The sequence below is a fragment of the Anabrus simplex genome, chromosome 10, assembly GCF_040414725.1.
Source record: "Anabrus simplex isolate iqAnaSimp1 chromosome 10, ASM4041472v1, whole genome shotgun sequence".
NCBI lineage: Eukaryota > Metazoa > Arthropoda > Insecta > Orthoptera > Tettigoniidae > Anabrus > Anabrus simplex.
The window spans coordinates 127,187,123-127,202,623 of record NC_090274.1 but is presented as its reverse complement, the minus strand read 5'-3'; the positions used below and the strand labels follow the sequence as shown (position 1 = coordinate 127,202,623).

The following is a 15,501-nucleotide window of genomic DNA, read 5'->3' as shown; positions in this document are numbered from 1 at the left end:
GATTTTATACTACCGATAGCTATGTAGCACCAGTCATTAATACTGATATAGGCCAAGATCAGAGTTTTTAAATTAACTCAGAGGTCAATATGGTTTGTCGTAAAAATTACTTTCATTTGCTACAAACATGACCATGTTGCCGCATTTATCCGTGTAATGGACACATTCCCCCCCCCCCTAATTTTTATAACAAAAGTCTAGGATGCATATTTTATGCGAGGAAGAAACTGTAATGAAAAAATTTAGACATATTAAAATACGCACCATTTTGAATCTGAAATAATCTATAGCAACGACAGAAATAGAGGAAACCAGTTGTAACTACAAACGAGTCTACGATCGATCATCAGCATCACGTGTTTAACTTGCGCAATGAAACACAGATAGTACACGTAACTACATCTACATTTTATTGCTATGTTACTGTAAAACTGGTGTGTAACTTTGGTATTTCAACTTCTTTCTATTCGTTGCAAAAAACACTGTTCATCAAGAAAACTGATTACGCAGGTGTTCCGACAACACCGAGCATATTCTGTGCGCATTAGAAAAAGGACCAATCGTGATAAGAGTTTCCATGCATTATTGTTTAAAAACTTGAATTTGAACATGACTACTCTACCCTTCAACACTGTCATCCCCTTTACATACATGCTACGGAAATAACTGCTATGTACTCCATGATCAACACAACTGAGTCTTTGTTTACTGCATTCCACCCAATTTTAAGATTTACGATTCCACTAACCCATTATCAGAGAAACATGAAATATTATTAAGACCATTTTTGTTGAAAATGAAATGCATCCATTAAACAGAGATTTCCCCTCCTCAGAAATTTAAGGGTAAAACTGAGGTGCGCCCATTATGCAGTGATGTCCATTACGTGATTAAATACAGTATATTGAAACGGGAATGCCGTACCGACGTTCTCCGACCAAAGTATTTCTGAGACAAAGCAAGCTAACACCCGTCTAGGTGATTTGAAACTACCGCTGTATGCACAGGCAACGGATATGATGGCGAGTCATGCGGCTGCTTGCTGCTCTGAGCCTGCCAAGGACAAATGACATCACAATAGAACCTTCTATACGTTCTATGTCACTATCTCTTGAATGAAACATGATATCAAATTTCTGACTACACCATCATGTAGCCTAGTATTAAATATGGTGATGTACCAAGTTTCAAGATCGGCGGCAAGATAGCCGAGTAATTAGAAGTTAGAGTTATATGAATTTAGAAGCCTGTGGTCCAACCTTCATGTATAAAAGAGGGCCACGAGGTTGGTAGTAAATCAGTATCTTTGTGTCGTCCCAGCCGTCTTGTGCTCTTTATTTATTACTTCAATTTTAACTGTGTTACTCTGACTGGCAAATCACCGACGTTCTACGCGTAAAGTACGAATGCTCAGTAAATTTTCTACGAACAAATATTCGCGAAGTGACTTGTGAAAACTCAGTTCTTTTTCTGAAAGACTGTGCTTCGTAAGAAAGCTTAGTTGTTCTCTTAAAGACTGTGCATTCAAACTATTTCGTTTGAATAACGCTCTGAATGTGCATTTATAAAACTGTGCCTTATCATATATGAACTGATTGTGCCTCAGTGTTGGAACTTCGCCTCTTGCGTTAGACTATGCCTTAACATATCTTCATGACCGTCCTCAGTGAAAGACTTTGTTTATTTCCGTAGGAACTGTGCTCTTTCAGACTGTGTTTCCGTACAGGAACTTAATTTCTTTTTGTACTTCTAAAGACTGTGCTAAATGAAAGAACTGTGTTAATTTCGAATGACTATTCTCAATGAAAGAACAGTGTTAATTTTATGAGACTGTGCTTTGAAAGACTGTGCGCTTTAGGAAACTTCGAAAGACGGTGTATCGAGAAAGGACTTTGCTTTCTTTCATTCAATCTTGTCTTAGCGATCGTCCTCATTTCATGAACAGTGCTGTAGTATGTTAATAGGACTGTACTTCATTACGACGCTTGTCATACTTTCAAGTGTTCTATAAAACTACGTCTCAATGACATTCTTTGATTTTCATTAGACTGTGCTTGGGAAAAAAAAAAAAAAAAAAAAAACAGTGTTAAAATCATTGCATTAACCTTAGTGATGGAGAAAGTTATGAACTGTGTTTTTCACACTACTCCATTAATTTCTATTTTTCCAGCGAATGAGTTGGACAGTTATTATTTCGCTTTTGAACTATGTTAATTTACCTTTCGTCGTAGATTGTATAACTGATTAAATCTCTTCGATAAAAGCATCACTTGAAACTTTTTTTATGTGTGCTAAGTTTACGAACAGTGTAACTCGTATAAACAGTGTTACGCAATTATCTCCAGTGCAGTGCTGTAAGGAAGTGTCGTTCACATTTTATTGACATTCTGTTCGGTGTTACACGATTTTTTACTCCCTTCATGGGACTTAAGTGGAATACAATCCTTAATTGTACATTCCACGCTGCACTTCACCTGTCATCAGACTCCTTGGCTCGAGCCTCTCTACCAGAACATCCAGGGCCGTTGACCACCGAGGGATTACGCGGTTCCATAGTGCAGAGAGGTGTTCAATGGTGAGGGGAAGGAGCTCGTCATCACGGGGCATCCTCGATGCCGACGCCGTGGGAACGGCGTCCTCATTTTTCAACCTGGACTCTGTAAATTCAGCTGTTCATCTATTACAAGGTTGCTCGTTTCTTTTGAATAAACAAAAAGTTCAAAATTATCAGAACTTATTGTACTACCATCTCTCTGATGTTTCCTAAGCATGGACTGTACACGCCCTGGCGTCAAACCCATGCTCTCCAATGAATAAAGTACGGGCGTCATCGATACGGTTACAATATATTCTGACAAAATCGTGTGTACTGGAAATCCTGCTTCTGCTTGGTAAAGCACAAATTTCCTTACCTGAGATTTGAATTTAAAGTTAAAGTTAAAAGGTGGATCCTTCCCTATAATATTGTACATCTTCTGAGATTTGAACTCATTTCTAAGAGACATCTCCATTTCACCGGTAATAAAATGTATGATAGTTTTAAAAGTTCTCTCTATGAGATGCAGGATTAACACTTCCACATTGCAACACAATCTTTTTACAATACAGCACTAGTACTTTTTCAATATCAACGTGATACTTCCCTTTTATACCACAGAGGACATATAACAGCCTCTGTCGGATTCCGTTAAAGATCACGAGAAAACAGACGGACTTGGCATTTAAGTTTAGGATAAGGTAGAGTGGTATCTTAGCTGTAAGTTGTTCAGAGGAGGCCTAAAACATAAAACTTGATGGATCTCTCTTACGATTGGTTTTACAGGCCAATTGCTCATGACAAACTTAATTCAAAATATTATTTACAAACTTTTTCCAATACAGTGAAAAATACAGGAAATATCAGTGGCAGTCATTGCAACATTTGAAATGCTTGTACATCTCTGTGTACTTTTTAAATAGTAACCTGATACTTGGTTTTTATACCATAAGGAAGAGATCGAAAGGTAAAACCGCAACAGGGTTGGAGTACTGTGTCAGGAAATGAGTAGGTCACGACAAGCCACTGTACGTGCCTCAGAATGTCACTAACAACACGAGGGGTTGACAAATGTAATCGTGCACGTACTAGGTGATATTTCCATCAATGATGGGTAAAACAGCAAGCCTTTTTAGGAACCAACCCATTATTAGAGAAACATAAACTGAGAACACACAAATTACTTCACAAGATAATGTGAACTGATTTGTATGCCACGTTTAGCTGTGTTCGACCACCAACCAGAAATGTTGGAACTTGGACAAATTGGTCATCAGCACAATGCATTTCTGCCTGACTAGAACCTGAAAGTAGAAACTAATCCATTACTTGTCAGCATGAAAAGAAAATCAACATGGCCATTATCATTGAGGTCTGATAGTCGGTACCAGGATTTTCTAACAACAAACATCTTTGTTTAATCTCTAAGAAAGATAAGCTTACATTATAAATTGAAATTGCCTGTAGTTCTGTGCTGATCACCCAGCTGTTAACATTATACAAACAACAATCTTTACATTATCAAAATCAAATCTGACATCATTCAGAATATTATTGCGTTTGCATGGCCACGAAGGCCAGATATATAAAACTAGGTTCAAAAAGTTTCTGGAATAAGTTTTTATATCATCAAAATGAATAAAGCAGAGTGTGGTAACTCTCTCTATGTCATCTCCATACAAATTTCACGTTCAAAACCACTGTGGTCCCTGTACGATAGCTGTATCTTGTCGTTTGTGTGTTATTTATTACAGAGCAACATGCAAATATTAAATGATATGTTTTTATCTAAGGCTTGTTCTTAGATTGAAAGCAACACAAAATAAAATTCTTCAGCTGACCTGCTGAGCCTAACGCATCAAGAGGATTTTCTTTCAAGGGTTTACTCCCTTAGCCACAAGGGAGTGGGTTTGTTCTGTACTATCCCCAGATGGATGGGTAGCCTCCTCCGCCAGTTCAGCTGCACTGAAAACTTTCATTTTACGCCTCTGCTCCCTGAGCACGGGGCCCATGTTATAACCCATGGGACTGGGTCCATCCTACCTGGCTCGCTGGAAAGAATTCATAATGATGAATGTTTTAATCCATAAATATCCTTCAGATACATTAAGAATGCTTGAAGAAGTTTATGTGAAGCAGCAACAGGAAAAAAAAAAAAAAAAAAAACTTGTTATGTCTGGCGTAAACATTTTTGTGGTTGTGAAAGTATCAAGTAGTTTCCAGCAACACTTCCAAAAGTGTTTCTGAAGAAGGAAAACAGAGTAATTTATTTTTCTTACATGCAAATTCCAGAAACATTTTGAAGCTAGTGATAGCAATATTTCTTTCTTTCTATAGTCATTATTTTGAATCATTTTATGACAAATGCATTATGCAAGATATGGGGTAAAAAAAAAATTTAAAAAACCAACAATTACATGAAATACACAATACAGTTAACCTATGTATGGCCTAGTACATTGGATGCATGCATTTCAAGACAATTCCCAGACACTACACATGCACCAACAAGCAATAGAAGCATACATAAGCAATGAAGGACAGAGGGATATTTCTTGAGCGGGACACAATCTTATTTTGCAAAGACCACCACAGGAACATAAGCACTAAGAGACAGTTGTACCAGTAGTTTACACTTAGTGTAAATCTAATCTACATTTCAAATCTAAGAAAATATTAAGCAAATATAGCGTGTAAAAAAAAAGTAAATAGAACACACATTACTGCAGGAACAGCATGCTGTAGTGCATTTCTTTGAGAACAGAAGGTGTTGGATGCAGGCAGATGGAAGTAGTGAACGAGCCTGGCACTTCACAGTCAGCTGTGATTAAAAAAAAAAAAGCAACTACTAACATTGTTGTGATGCACATGGGCGAGTTGACAAGTAATAAACTTCATAATTGTTCCATACTACCTAACAAAATTGTTATACAGCATTTAAAAAATATATTATATAGACTTTTCCACCCTTCAATACTACTATATTTCAATTTTGTTCTCTAAAAATGGAAGATTATTATTATTATTATTATTATTATTATTATTATTATTATTATTATTATTATTATTATTATTATTAATCCAAGGCCATACAGATATTGATAGGACTTGCTTGGCCGGTTTTTGAGAGAAGTGGAGGGAAGGACAAGCGGCAAGTAGATGTAGCATGCAATAGTCGAACGGAAATGATGAAATCAGGACAAGTTGAGGGTGGCTAAAAATATCAATGTTGATAATGTGAGGGTAACATTTTATTAGGCATAGCTCACACAATGCAGAGAAGAAAAAGAAAATAACTGATCCTCTTAAATGATACTACTACAGTGATTTAAACTTACAAGTCAATGCTCCTTAGAGCAGGTGACTACCTCCTTAAGAAAGAGTTTACTGCCCATGAAATAAAAACAGCAATAGTATTTTCCTTCTAAACAAAGCTACATGTTTCCTACTGCCTTAATGGCCACATGCAACACTCTTTCACGCCAATGTTGTCAGAAACAAAAACATGAATCCAGAAAGGGGCATCCTTTGTTCCATTCTCTTGGCAGCTGTAAGAATTTTATAACAACTAAATTATTATGAAAAACAGACTAGAAAAAAGGGCCTGACTAGAAAATTATGAACTACCATACATGCAGAAATTCCATAATAAGTTAGCTAAAAACTACACAGAACTTGATCACTTGCTGGTATCAAACACTAGTTTATTTACTGAACATGCCAGTCTGCAGATGGATGGACTAGATTCACAGCACACGTTATGATCCCACACACGGGAAGAGATATTAATAGTAGTAGACGGCATACACAGCAGCCATACAAAATATAGTCTCCTGGAAAAGAATAAGTCATGCCAGATTAAACTGAAGCACATACAGAGGGTAAGACAAAGGGTGCCAACACCACAGACCATGCTCCGTGCAAATTATTCATTAATGTAAACTGTCCTCACATCTGAAGCACAACATCGTCAATATCATGTGATTTTAATAAGAATACCACCAAAAGGTCTCAAAGCACATTATTTTCTGGATGGTATCACTGAGGGCTCCCACATCTTATTGTATAGGAACAATGACAATCTCCACATCTGCTGTCTTCACACAGCTGACACCCCACAACAAGCTTCCCAGCTTCATCAACACCCTCATGGCCACAGATCAAAATAAAGCAATAAGAATGCACGCGCGTGTGTGTGCGCGCAGTGTTTCGCCCATTTAATGTAAATAATAATAATGTTATTTGTTTTACGTCCCACTAACTACTTTTTAAGGTCTTCGGAGACGCCGAGGTGCCGGAATTTAGTCCCACAGGAGTTCTTTAACGTGCCAGTAAATCTACCGACACGGGGCTGTCGTATTTGAGCACCTTCAAATACCACCGGACTGAGCCAGGATCGAACCTGCCAAGTTGGGGTTAGAAGGCCAGAGCCTTAACCGTCTGAGCCACTCAGCCCGGCCCCATTTAATGTCTTTGGCTGGCATGCCTCTCTAAGACACTGTCTAGAAGTGTCAATGTTCCTTCTATCATCACTGGTGATCTCAATTCCAAGCAACCCGACTGGAATATAAGACTATCTGATCCAAGTTCAGCGACTACCCAATGTCATTGACGTGACAGTAACAAAATTTTATAACCCTGCTATTGATGATGCAGACCACTATCTAATCTGTAGTGGACTAAGTATCTCTAGGTAGGTTAGAGACAGTCAAATCTGTCTGCATATAAGTAAGAGCCGAACATCTCTAGGATGAGGAAATTTTGCAACAATATTATTGAGGTATTTCATTGATCAGTGTACCAAGCAATGTGTTCCACTGGCTTTTGGAAGGGAGAATGGTTGACAGAAAGTTGGATGAAAACCAGTGTAGTTTTATGCTACAGAGAGACTGTTGGATCAGATTTTCAGTATGTGCCAGATGATGATGATGATGATGATAATAACAACCCATTCACTGCCAAACCTGTATGTATACGTTATTGAATCCGTGCCATGTCTGCGAAACCCGTATATATACATTTTGGTGCAGTGTGTACTTCACCGATCTCACAAATGAACGTGATATAGTGTCATACTTTGAGATTCCGTGAAAATGCTCAAAGAACTTCGGTACTGCAGATATACTACTCCATTTCGCGTGTTTTGAAAGCGATCCAGTGTTATTTCAGCTTCGTTGGAATGGAACATCTTTCCTGTTAACGTGTGGCCATCATGGCATCTTGAAGTATACCTACATTCAAAAGCAAAGCAAAGCAAAGCAAAGCAAAGCAAAGCAAAGTCACCTCCGTACAGGCCATGAAGGCCTTTGGAGGAGTGCAAGGTAAAGGCTTCCACCATTGTTAACCTCGGCACGTGATGGGGTAGAGTGGTTAGCTCTACGCCCGGCAGCCTTTGCCCCCAGGAATTAACCTGGTACTCATTTTTGGTGTAGGCTGAGTGAACCTCAGGGCCATATGCACCTCCGGAAGTGGAAATCTCGTTTCTTAAATTTTACGACTTCCTGACGGTGATTCGAACCCACGTCCTTCCGGAAGTATGCATTCATCTCTTGTTGATGAAGTAATTGAATGTTTCTTCATAAATAGTGATTCTGGAGAGCTATATTTTGATAATGAAGATGGAGAATATCTAAGTGGCAATATTGAACTACAAGAAAGTGCAAGACAAAGTAGTAATGATGAGTCTCATGCGGAATTGTCACCCCGTCCTCACATAAATTATTTTTTCCCCAAATGTAAATGATTTTGATAATATCAGTTCTTGGATCAACAATATTATATTATATTTCAGTATTTCAGTAATAGCATCACCGAGCGGAGTAGTAGAGCATATTAACATGCTGCGTCTATGGAGCCAAGCTCTGCACTCGGCAAGCGAGTCGGTTCGAACCCCTGAGCTGTCCTGAGAATTATTTTTTTCCCTTTTTTTTGTGGTTTCCCTTTTGCACTCCCAAGCAAATGCTGGGCAGTTCCTATTCATAAGCCACAGCCGATTCCTTCCACTTCCTTACCCAGTTTCATTCACCATCATTCATTTCATATTCATTATCTTGCATCAGGAAGGGCACCCAGTCATAAAAATATGGTGTAAAATATAATCTCACTTCATTCCCGACACTGTATTGGGCTGCGGGGCTAAGGGGACGATACGCATTCCATTAATAGTATCAGTAAATATGTATCTGTCAAAGTGCTTGTTCCTTAAATAAAAAAACGGCCCACAGGGCTCGGCTAGTCATCAAAACAAAGACTTAATAACAATAAAAAATCTTCCACCTTTTTGATACTTATATTTGCTTTTAAGCAAATCAATTAATCATACACAGTACATGTTTCCTTCCCCTTTAGAACATCTTCAGCTGTTTTACATTGCTTACGTGAATTCACTAAGTATCTATCTTTTTAAAAACATCTTCTAAAGGGGAACGAAACATGTACTGTGTATGATTAATTGATTTGCTTAAAAGTAAATATAAGTATCAAAAAGTGGAAGATTTTTTATTGTTATTAAGTCTTTATAAATAGGATTTGATACGGGAAATTAAGCTGATTTATTGCAATAGTCATCAAAACTCGGCAGTGAAAAGGATAACAATAATAACACCACCACCACATTCATAAAACCAACAGTCCTTCACGCAAGTAAAATGAAATGGTGTACGGCTTTTAGTGCCGGGATGTGTCCGAGAACTTTGGCTCGCCAAGTGCATGTCTATTATTATTTATAAGCTTCATGTCCGTATTGATTGGTATCACTATATAGAAATAATATGAATCACCACCTTATCAATACACTATTTTATTTACTACCAAACTGGTAAATAGGGTCAATACCGGTTTCGACCCCTAAGGGGTCATCCTCAGTTGACACATATAAATATCTATAAAAACATCACATATAATAGTTAAAGTTTAAAATTGATGTGTCGTTAGTATACTGGTAAGTACATATGCATGTATTATGGAATTTATAAGTTTGTTCTATTAGAGCTATTATGTAGATTTTCTGTTTCTTTGTAAACAGTATCAAAAGTATTGTATTGGATGTGGTTCATCCATTTGACAAAATGCTAGTGGATTGAATATGTACATTTGCTGAGAGGTACATGCTATTCTATTTTACAATTTTTGTTTTACATAATATGGGGTAAAATTATTACATTTGCACATATATGGTGATATTAGGTACAATGTAGGGTGTTAAAGATGTACTATTTGAATTTTCAGTATCCTGATTACATTTCATGTAGTGGTTGTAAGGTTTACTGATTCACTTGTTTAGTTCAGTTAAATACATAATGACCTTGTTGGTTTGAATTCTTATGATTAAAATATTGGTATGTAATACCTAGTTAACATGAATCCTTAATATTAATATATAAGTTTGTAGCACCTCTTATTCCCGTTTTCAGTCTTAAAATAGAATTGTGTCTTGACACTTTATTTTGTTAGACATATAAAAGTCTTGTTAAAATAAAACTTTGGGGCTAAAACCGGTATGAAATACCTATTTAAAATACATTAGATAATGGTATTGATATGTGGTGCTATGTGCATATTCAAAAAATCTAAATGAAATATAAATATAAATTGGTGACAGTACTGTAGGTTGTTGTGTTGTAGTTAACGGCTGGTCCATTAAAAATATATATGTTTACTTGAATAGGATCGATCACATGCTGTACGCGTTACGAGTGAAATTGCATAATATATTCTAGTAATAACTGGTAATTTTGTAGGATACTGCTGTTGTAATTGGAAATCTTGAATATCATTGAGAAAATGTTCTCATCTTGTCGCGTGTCGAATACAGGTTGAGTAGGTCACCATTAAGAGATGAAGTGCATATTGGATGTCGTATATCTAAATTAGGTTGTACGTTGGTTGTATCGTGGAGACGTGTTGTAAATTAATATATCTGTAAGTAGAAATAATAAGTGTGTGAGATAATGTATCGAAAGAATGTAGTGGCAAGTATATATCGTATTACTTACGTTAGCTGTTGGGATCGTGTGCTCTGTATGGCTGTCTGTTGAGATCTGTAGCGTGTTGCTCTGAGGTTATAGTTTACGGCGGTAGAGGGGAGGCTTGAAGGGATGGGTGGAGCGCTTGTAACGGGAGTGGGATTAAAGGAGGGGAGGTCTTGGAGCGGTAGATTTGTATTTATGGATTTTTGTTTATCTATTCTTTTTAAATAATAATCTTTCAGGAGGGGAATAACTGTATGAAAAAGAATATTATTTCTGTCTATGTTATCGTTCAAGTTGGAATTTGGATTAACGTATTTGTCTAAGTTTATATAGAATTCTTCTAGTATACTGAGCAAGGGGCTTTTTGGGTTTATTTTGAGGATTTGCATATCATTACTGATGTCTGTAAACTTATGTTTCTGATCGTTGATGTGTTGTCCCATGGCTGAGAAGTGTCTATGTCTAACGGCATTTACGTGTTCGTTGTATCTTATTGAAAAACTTCTACCAGTAAGCCCTTGGCAATCATTGCATTTTAGACGGTACACTCCTGAGTGGTTGTATTTGTTTATGTTATTGACTGATTTAGAATTGTATAATATGTTGGTGTTATTGCGTGTAGTTTTGTATGCTATTTTTAGGCCTTGTTTTTTGAAAATGTTGGTTATGGGGTGTATATGGTTATTGTTGTAAGTGAATAGTGCGTATTCTTTTTTATCTTTGGTGATTCTGGTTAACTTAGTTTTTGGTTGGTTTTTTACTTTGTTGATGATATGGTTTATCATTACTCTTTTATAACCATTTTGTTTGGCTATTTCATGAATTATGTTTAGTTCTTTGTTCAAATCTTTCTTTGAAAGTGGAATGTTATATGCCCTGTGTATCATGCTGTAGTATGCGGCTTTTTTGTGAGTGTGTGGGTGGGTGGAGTCTGTTTTTATTGTATTTGATGTATGGGTAGGCTTTCTGTATATGTTGTATGTTAGATGATTATTATGTCTGGTTATAGATATATCCAAGTAGTTTATGGTATTGTTGTTTTCGGTTTCCATAGTAAATTTTATGTGGGGATCTATTTCATTCAGTTGTTCCAAGATTGTATTTTCGTTTGTGTGTCTATTGTCCATAATTATGAATACATCATCGACAAACCTGCACCAAAGAATGATATTTTCTATTTTTTGGATTTCTTGATGTTCTAAATGGTCCATATATATATGAGTGGCTCAGTGCCATAGTTGCCTAACCCACATTTACTTCATTTTGAGATATTTTAGGTTAAAGTTAGACTACGATTGAAAAATGACAAGTGCATCTTAAATATTACTTTTTATTGCATTACTTAGTACAAATACTGTTTTTTCACATACATAACAATAAAAAAATTGGCACTAATTATCCCCAAACAAAATAAATCACAAACTTATAGGCAGTTTTGGCGCTGAACTATAACACACTTCACAAACAAAATTGCTGGTTAGGCAACAATGGACTTAGATATAAGGAACTTTTAAATGCTCATTTTCAGCAGGAACTATTGAAATAAGTTCAGTATTTACCTCTAAAGAAATTTAAATGACAGAAATTAATAATATTTGAATCTGCTCTTGACAATACATAATCTACGGTAACTCCTTATTATTTTCAATCTTCGTCAACTTCACTTTCTTCTTGTTCTTGTTCTTTAAGTGATCTGTAGAAATGGTGGTGTTGTGGTGGAATATATTTCATCAGATCCAATAAATCTTTTAATTTCCCTTTTGATATTTTCCTGCCTTTGGGGTAGAGCTCCAGAGAACTTGGTAACTGGCGGATGGGTCAGCCTCGAACAGATTTCTTTGAGAGATCAGCTGTCTGGGATATCCTATCTCCATGGCTGTTGTAGCTATAAAACAGGGTCTTTGGGTACTCTCTCTGTATCTTAAGCCACCGTAGCTTCAACTATTCCACGTTTTCCTTGTGCGTACTTGTGGTTCTGAGTTACCTGTAACCAAGTTACATTAACTCTCAACAACAGGTCTCTAGAACATTATCTCCACTGCACTTATAGTTATAAAGAAATTTTACCTGAGGTTTGTGAAATAGAATCGCATACAAACGTAACAGCTGCAGGCCCATCTTGTCTTCCTGCATCTGAAAATGCATCGGTAGATCAGAGCCAGACTTGCCTAACCAACATAATATTTATAATGGACTTTCTGAATTACTTATATTAATATTTTTATAGCCAGAACTTATCCTCTTCAGTTACTCATTATGTTAGAACTAGTACAAAATTTAATACATAACATAATCACCATTGAAGTATCAATCAGTTATGCCTAAGCACAATACAATTTCATTTACTTCAGTCAGAGTTAGAAATGCCTAACCAACTACATGTTTTCCGTATTAATCACAAACCATTCAACTTATTACCTAATATTATCAATATGTGTATCTATTCTAAATTACCTGAGGATTTGAAATCAGCATAGTTACGTTCATAACCTTGGTCCTTGCCACTGCCATCGTAATTATCCTCCAGGACCATTTCCACAATCCAGCTCTCTTCAGCCATCTTGATGTTGGATAGGCACAGCTGGCACTAAAGGAACTGAAGGTTATGAAAGTTGCCTAACATAATTGCAGGTGGCAGCACCAATCAAGCTACTGGAATGTAGTAGGCAAGTCTGGTCCTGATAGAGGCAACTATTAGGAGTCCATTATAGCACATTTACAGCATTTTTTAAATTTGTGGGTTAGGCACCTATGGCGCTGAGCCACTCATATCAGCTATTATGCCTGATATTGGCGATCCCATGGGCAATCCTTTTTGTTGGTAGATGGTGTCATGGAACCTAAAGTAATTGTTATTAATGGCGAAGTGTAATAGTTTTATAAATTCATTTATTTCCAATTTGCTTAGCTTGCTGTGTTTGTATAGGTTTGATTCTATGATAGTTATAGTTTTCTGTGTAGGTATGTTAGGATACATGTTTGTTATGTCATATGTTGCTAGTTTGTAGTATTGTTCTATTCTCATGTTTTTAGTAGTGTTGCAAAATTCTATAGAGTTTTTTATGGTTTTGTTTGCCTGAAAAACATAATGTTTTTTTAGGAATTTTTGTATGAATTTTGACAGTTTGTAGGTGGGACTAGATCTGTAGTTGATGATAGGTCTCATGGGAATATTATCTTTGTGAATTTTAGGGTAAGCTTTGGCTGTAGGTATACTTGGATTCATTGTAATCAGTTTAGTAGTTTCTTGTTCATTTAAAAGGAAGTTGGTGTTTTTTAAAAGAGTTTTTAAGTTCTTCTGGATGCTAGTGGTTGGATCTTTATTCTTAATTTGGAAGGTTTCATCTTGAAAACAAGTTTTTGTTTTTGTTATATATTCCTCTTTATCCATAATAACTGTAGTATTTCCTTTATCTGCTTTTGTTACTAGTAAGTTATGCTGGATTTTGTTTCTGAGTTCTTTTATTTGTGTTAGGTCTTTAGTATCTTGTTTATAGGTTTCTTGGTTGATTCTATTGATATATTGTGGTAATATTTTTTAAATTTCATATCTGATTTCATTTTGTTGTTCTTGAGGTATTTTGTTTAAAGCATCTTCTGTTTCAGTAATGATAGTGGTGATATTTTCAAAAATTGAGTTATTTTTCCAGTTATGTTTAGGTCCCTTGCTCAGTATAGTAGTTTCTGCTTCATTAAATACTGTATTGGTTAGATTTTTGATTGGTGGGTGGAATTCATGTAGGTTGCTTTCAATAGGTGTAGTGGTATGTTGTTTGCCAAGCCAGTTATGTAGGGCTTACTGGTAGAAGTTTTTCAATAAGATACAACGAACACGTAAATGCCGTTAGACATAGACACTTCTCAGCCATGGGACAACACATCAACGATCAGAAACATAAGTTTACAGACATCAGTAATGATATGCAAATCCTCAAAATAAACCCAAAAAGCCCCTTGCTCAGTATACTAGAAGAATTCTATATAAACTTAGACAAATACGTTAATCCAAATTCCAACTTGAACGATAACATAGACAGAAATAATATTCTTTTTCATACAGTTATTCCCCTCCTGAAAGATTATTATTTAAAAAGAATAGATAAACAAAAATCCATAAATACAAATCTACCGCTCCAAGACCTCCCCTCCTTTAATCCCACTCCCGTTACAAGCGCTCCACCCATCCCTTCAAGCCTCCCCTCTACCGCCGTAAACTATAACCTCAGAGCAACACGCTACAGATCTCAACAGACAGCCATACAGAGCACACGATCCCAACAGCTAACGTAAGTAATACGATATATACTTGCCACTACATTCTTTCGATACATTATCTCACACACTTATTATTTCTACTTACAGATATATTAATTTACAACACGTCTCCACGATACAACCAACGTACAACCTAATTTAGATATACGACATCCAATATGCACTTCATCTCTTAATGGTGACCTACTCAACCTGTATTCGACACGCGACAAGATGAGAACATTTTCTCAATGATATTCAAGATTTCCAATTACAACAGCAGTATCCTACAAAATTACCAGTTATTACTAGAATATATTATGCAATTTCACTCGTAACGCGTACAGCATGTGATCGATCCTATTCAAGTAAACATATATATTTTTAATGGACCAGCCGTTAACTACAACACAACAACCTACAGTACTGTCACCAATTTATATTTATATTTCATTTAGATTTTTTGAATATGCACATAGCACCACATATCAATACCATTATCTAATGTATTTTAAATAGGTATTTCATACCGGTTTTAGCCCCAAAGTTTTATTTTAACAAGACTTTTATATGTCTAACAAAATAAAGTGTCAAGACACAATTCTATTTTAAGACTGAAAACGGGAATAAGAGGTGCTACAAACTTATATATTAATATTAAGGATTCATGTTAACTAGGTATTACATACCAATATTTTAATCATAAGAATTCAAACCAACAAGGTCATTATGTATTTAACT

At 36.1% G+C, this 15,501-nt stretch overlaps 1 protein-coding gene and 1 long non-coding RNA gene across 6 annotated transcripts in view; both read right to left on the bottom strand.

Moving 5' to 3' along the window:
- LOC136882374 (dynein light chain Tctex-type protein 2B) overlaps window positions 1–15,501 on the bottom strand; it is a 165,615-nt gene that overhangs the window by 28,852 nt on the left and 121,262 nt on the right. The window contains exon 5 of one of the 5 annotated variants that reach the window (XM_067154997.2): window positions 5,770–6,369. The exons of the other annotated variants lie outside the window; for them this stretch is intronic. Within the exon in view, the coding sequence (XP_067011098.1) occupies window positions 6,322–6,369 (48 nt within the window). The 3' untranslated portion in view covers window positions 5,770–6,321. Of the gene's footprint in view, window positions 1–5,769; window positions 6,370–15,501 lie in introns of those variants that run through there. 5 annotated transcript variants of the gene reach the window in all.
- LOC137502421 (uncharacterized) lies at window positions 11,963–13,052 on the bottom strand. Its single transcript, XR_011018783.1, has 3 exons — window positions 12,961–13,052; window positions 12,574–12,639; window positions 11,963–12,490 (listed from the first exon to the last, which is right to left on the bottom strand). It is a non-coding gene; the product is annotated as an uncharacterized lncRNA (long non-coding RNA).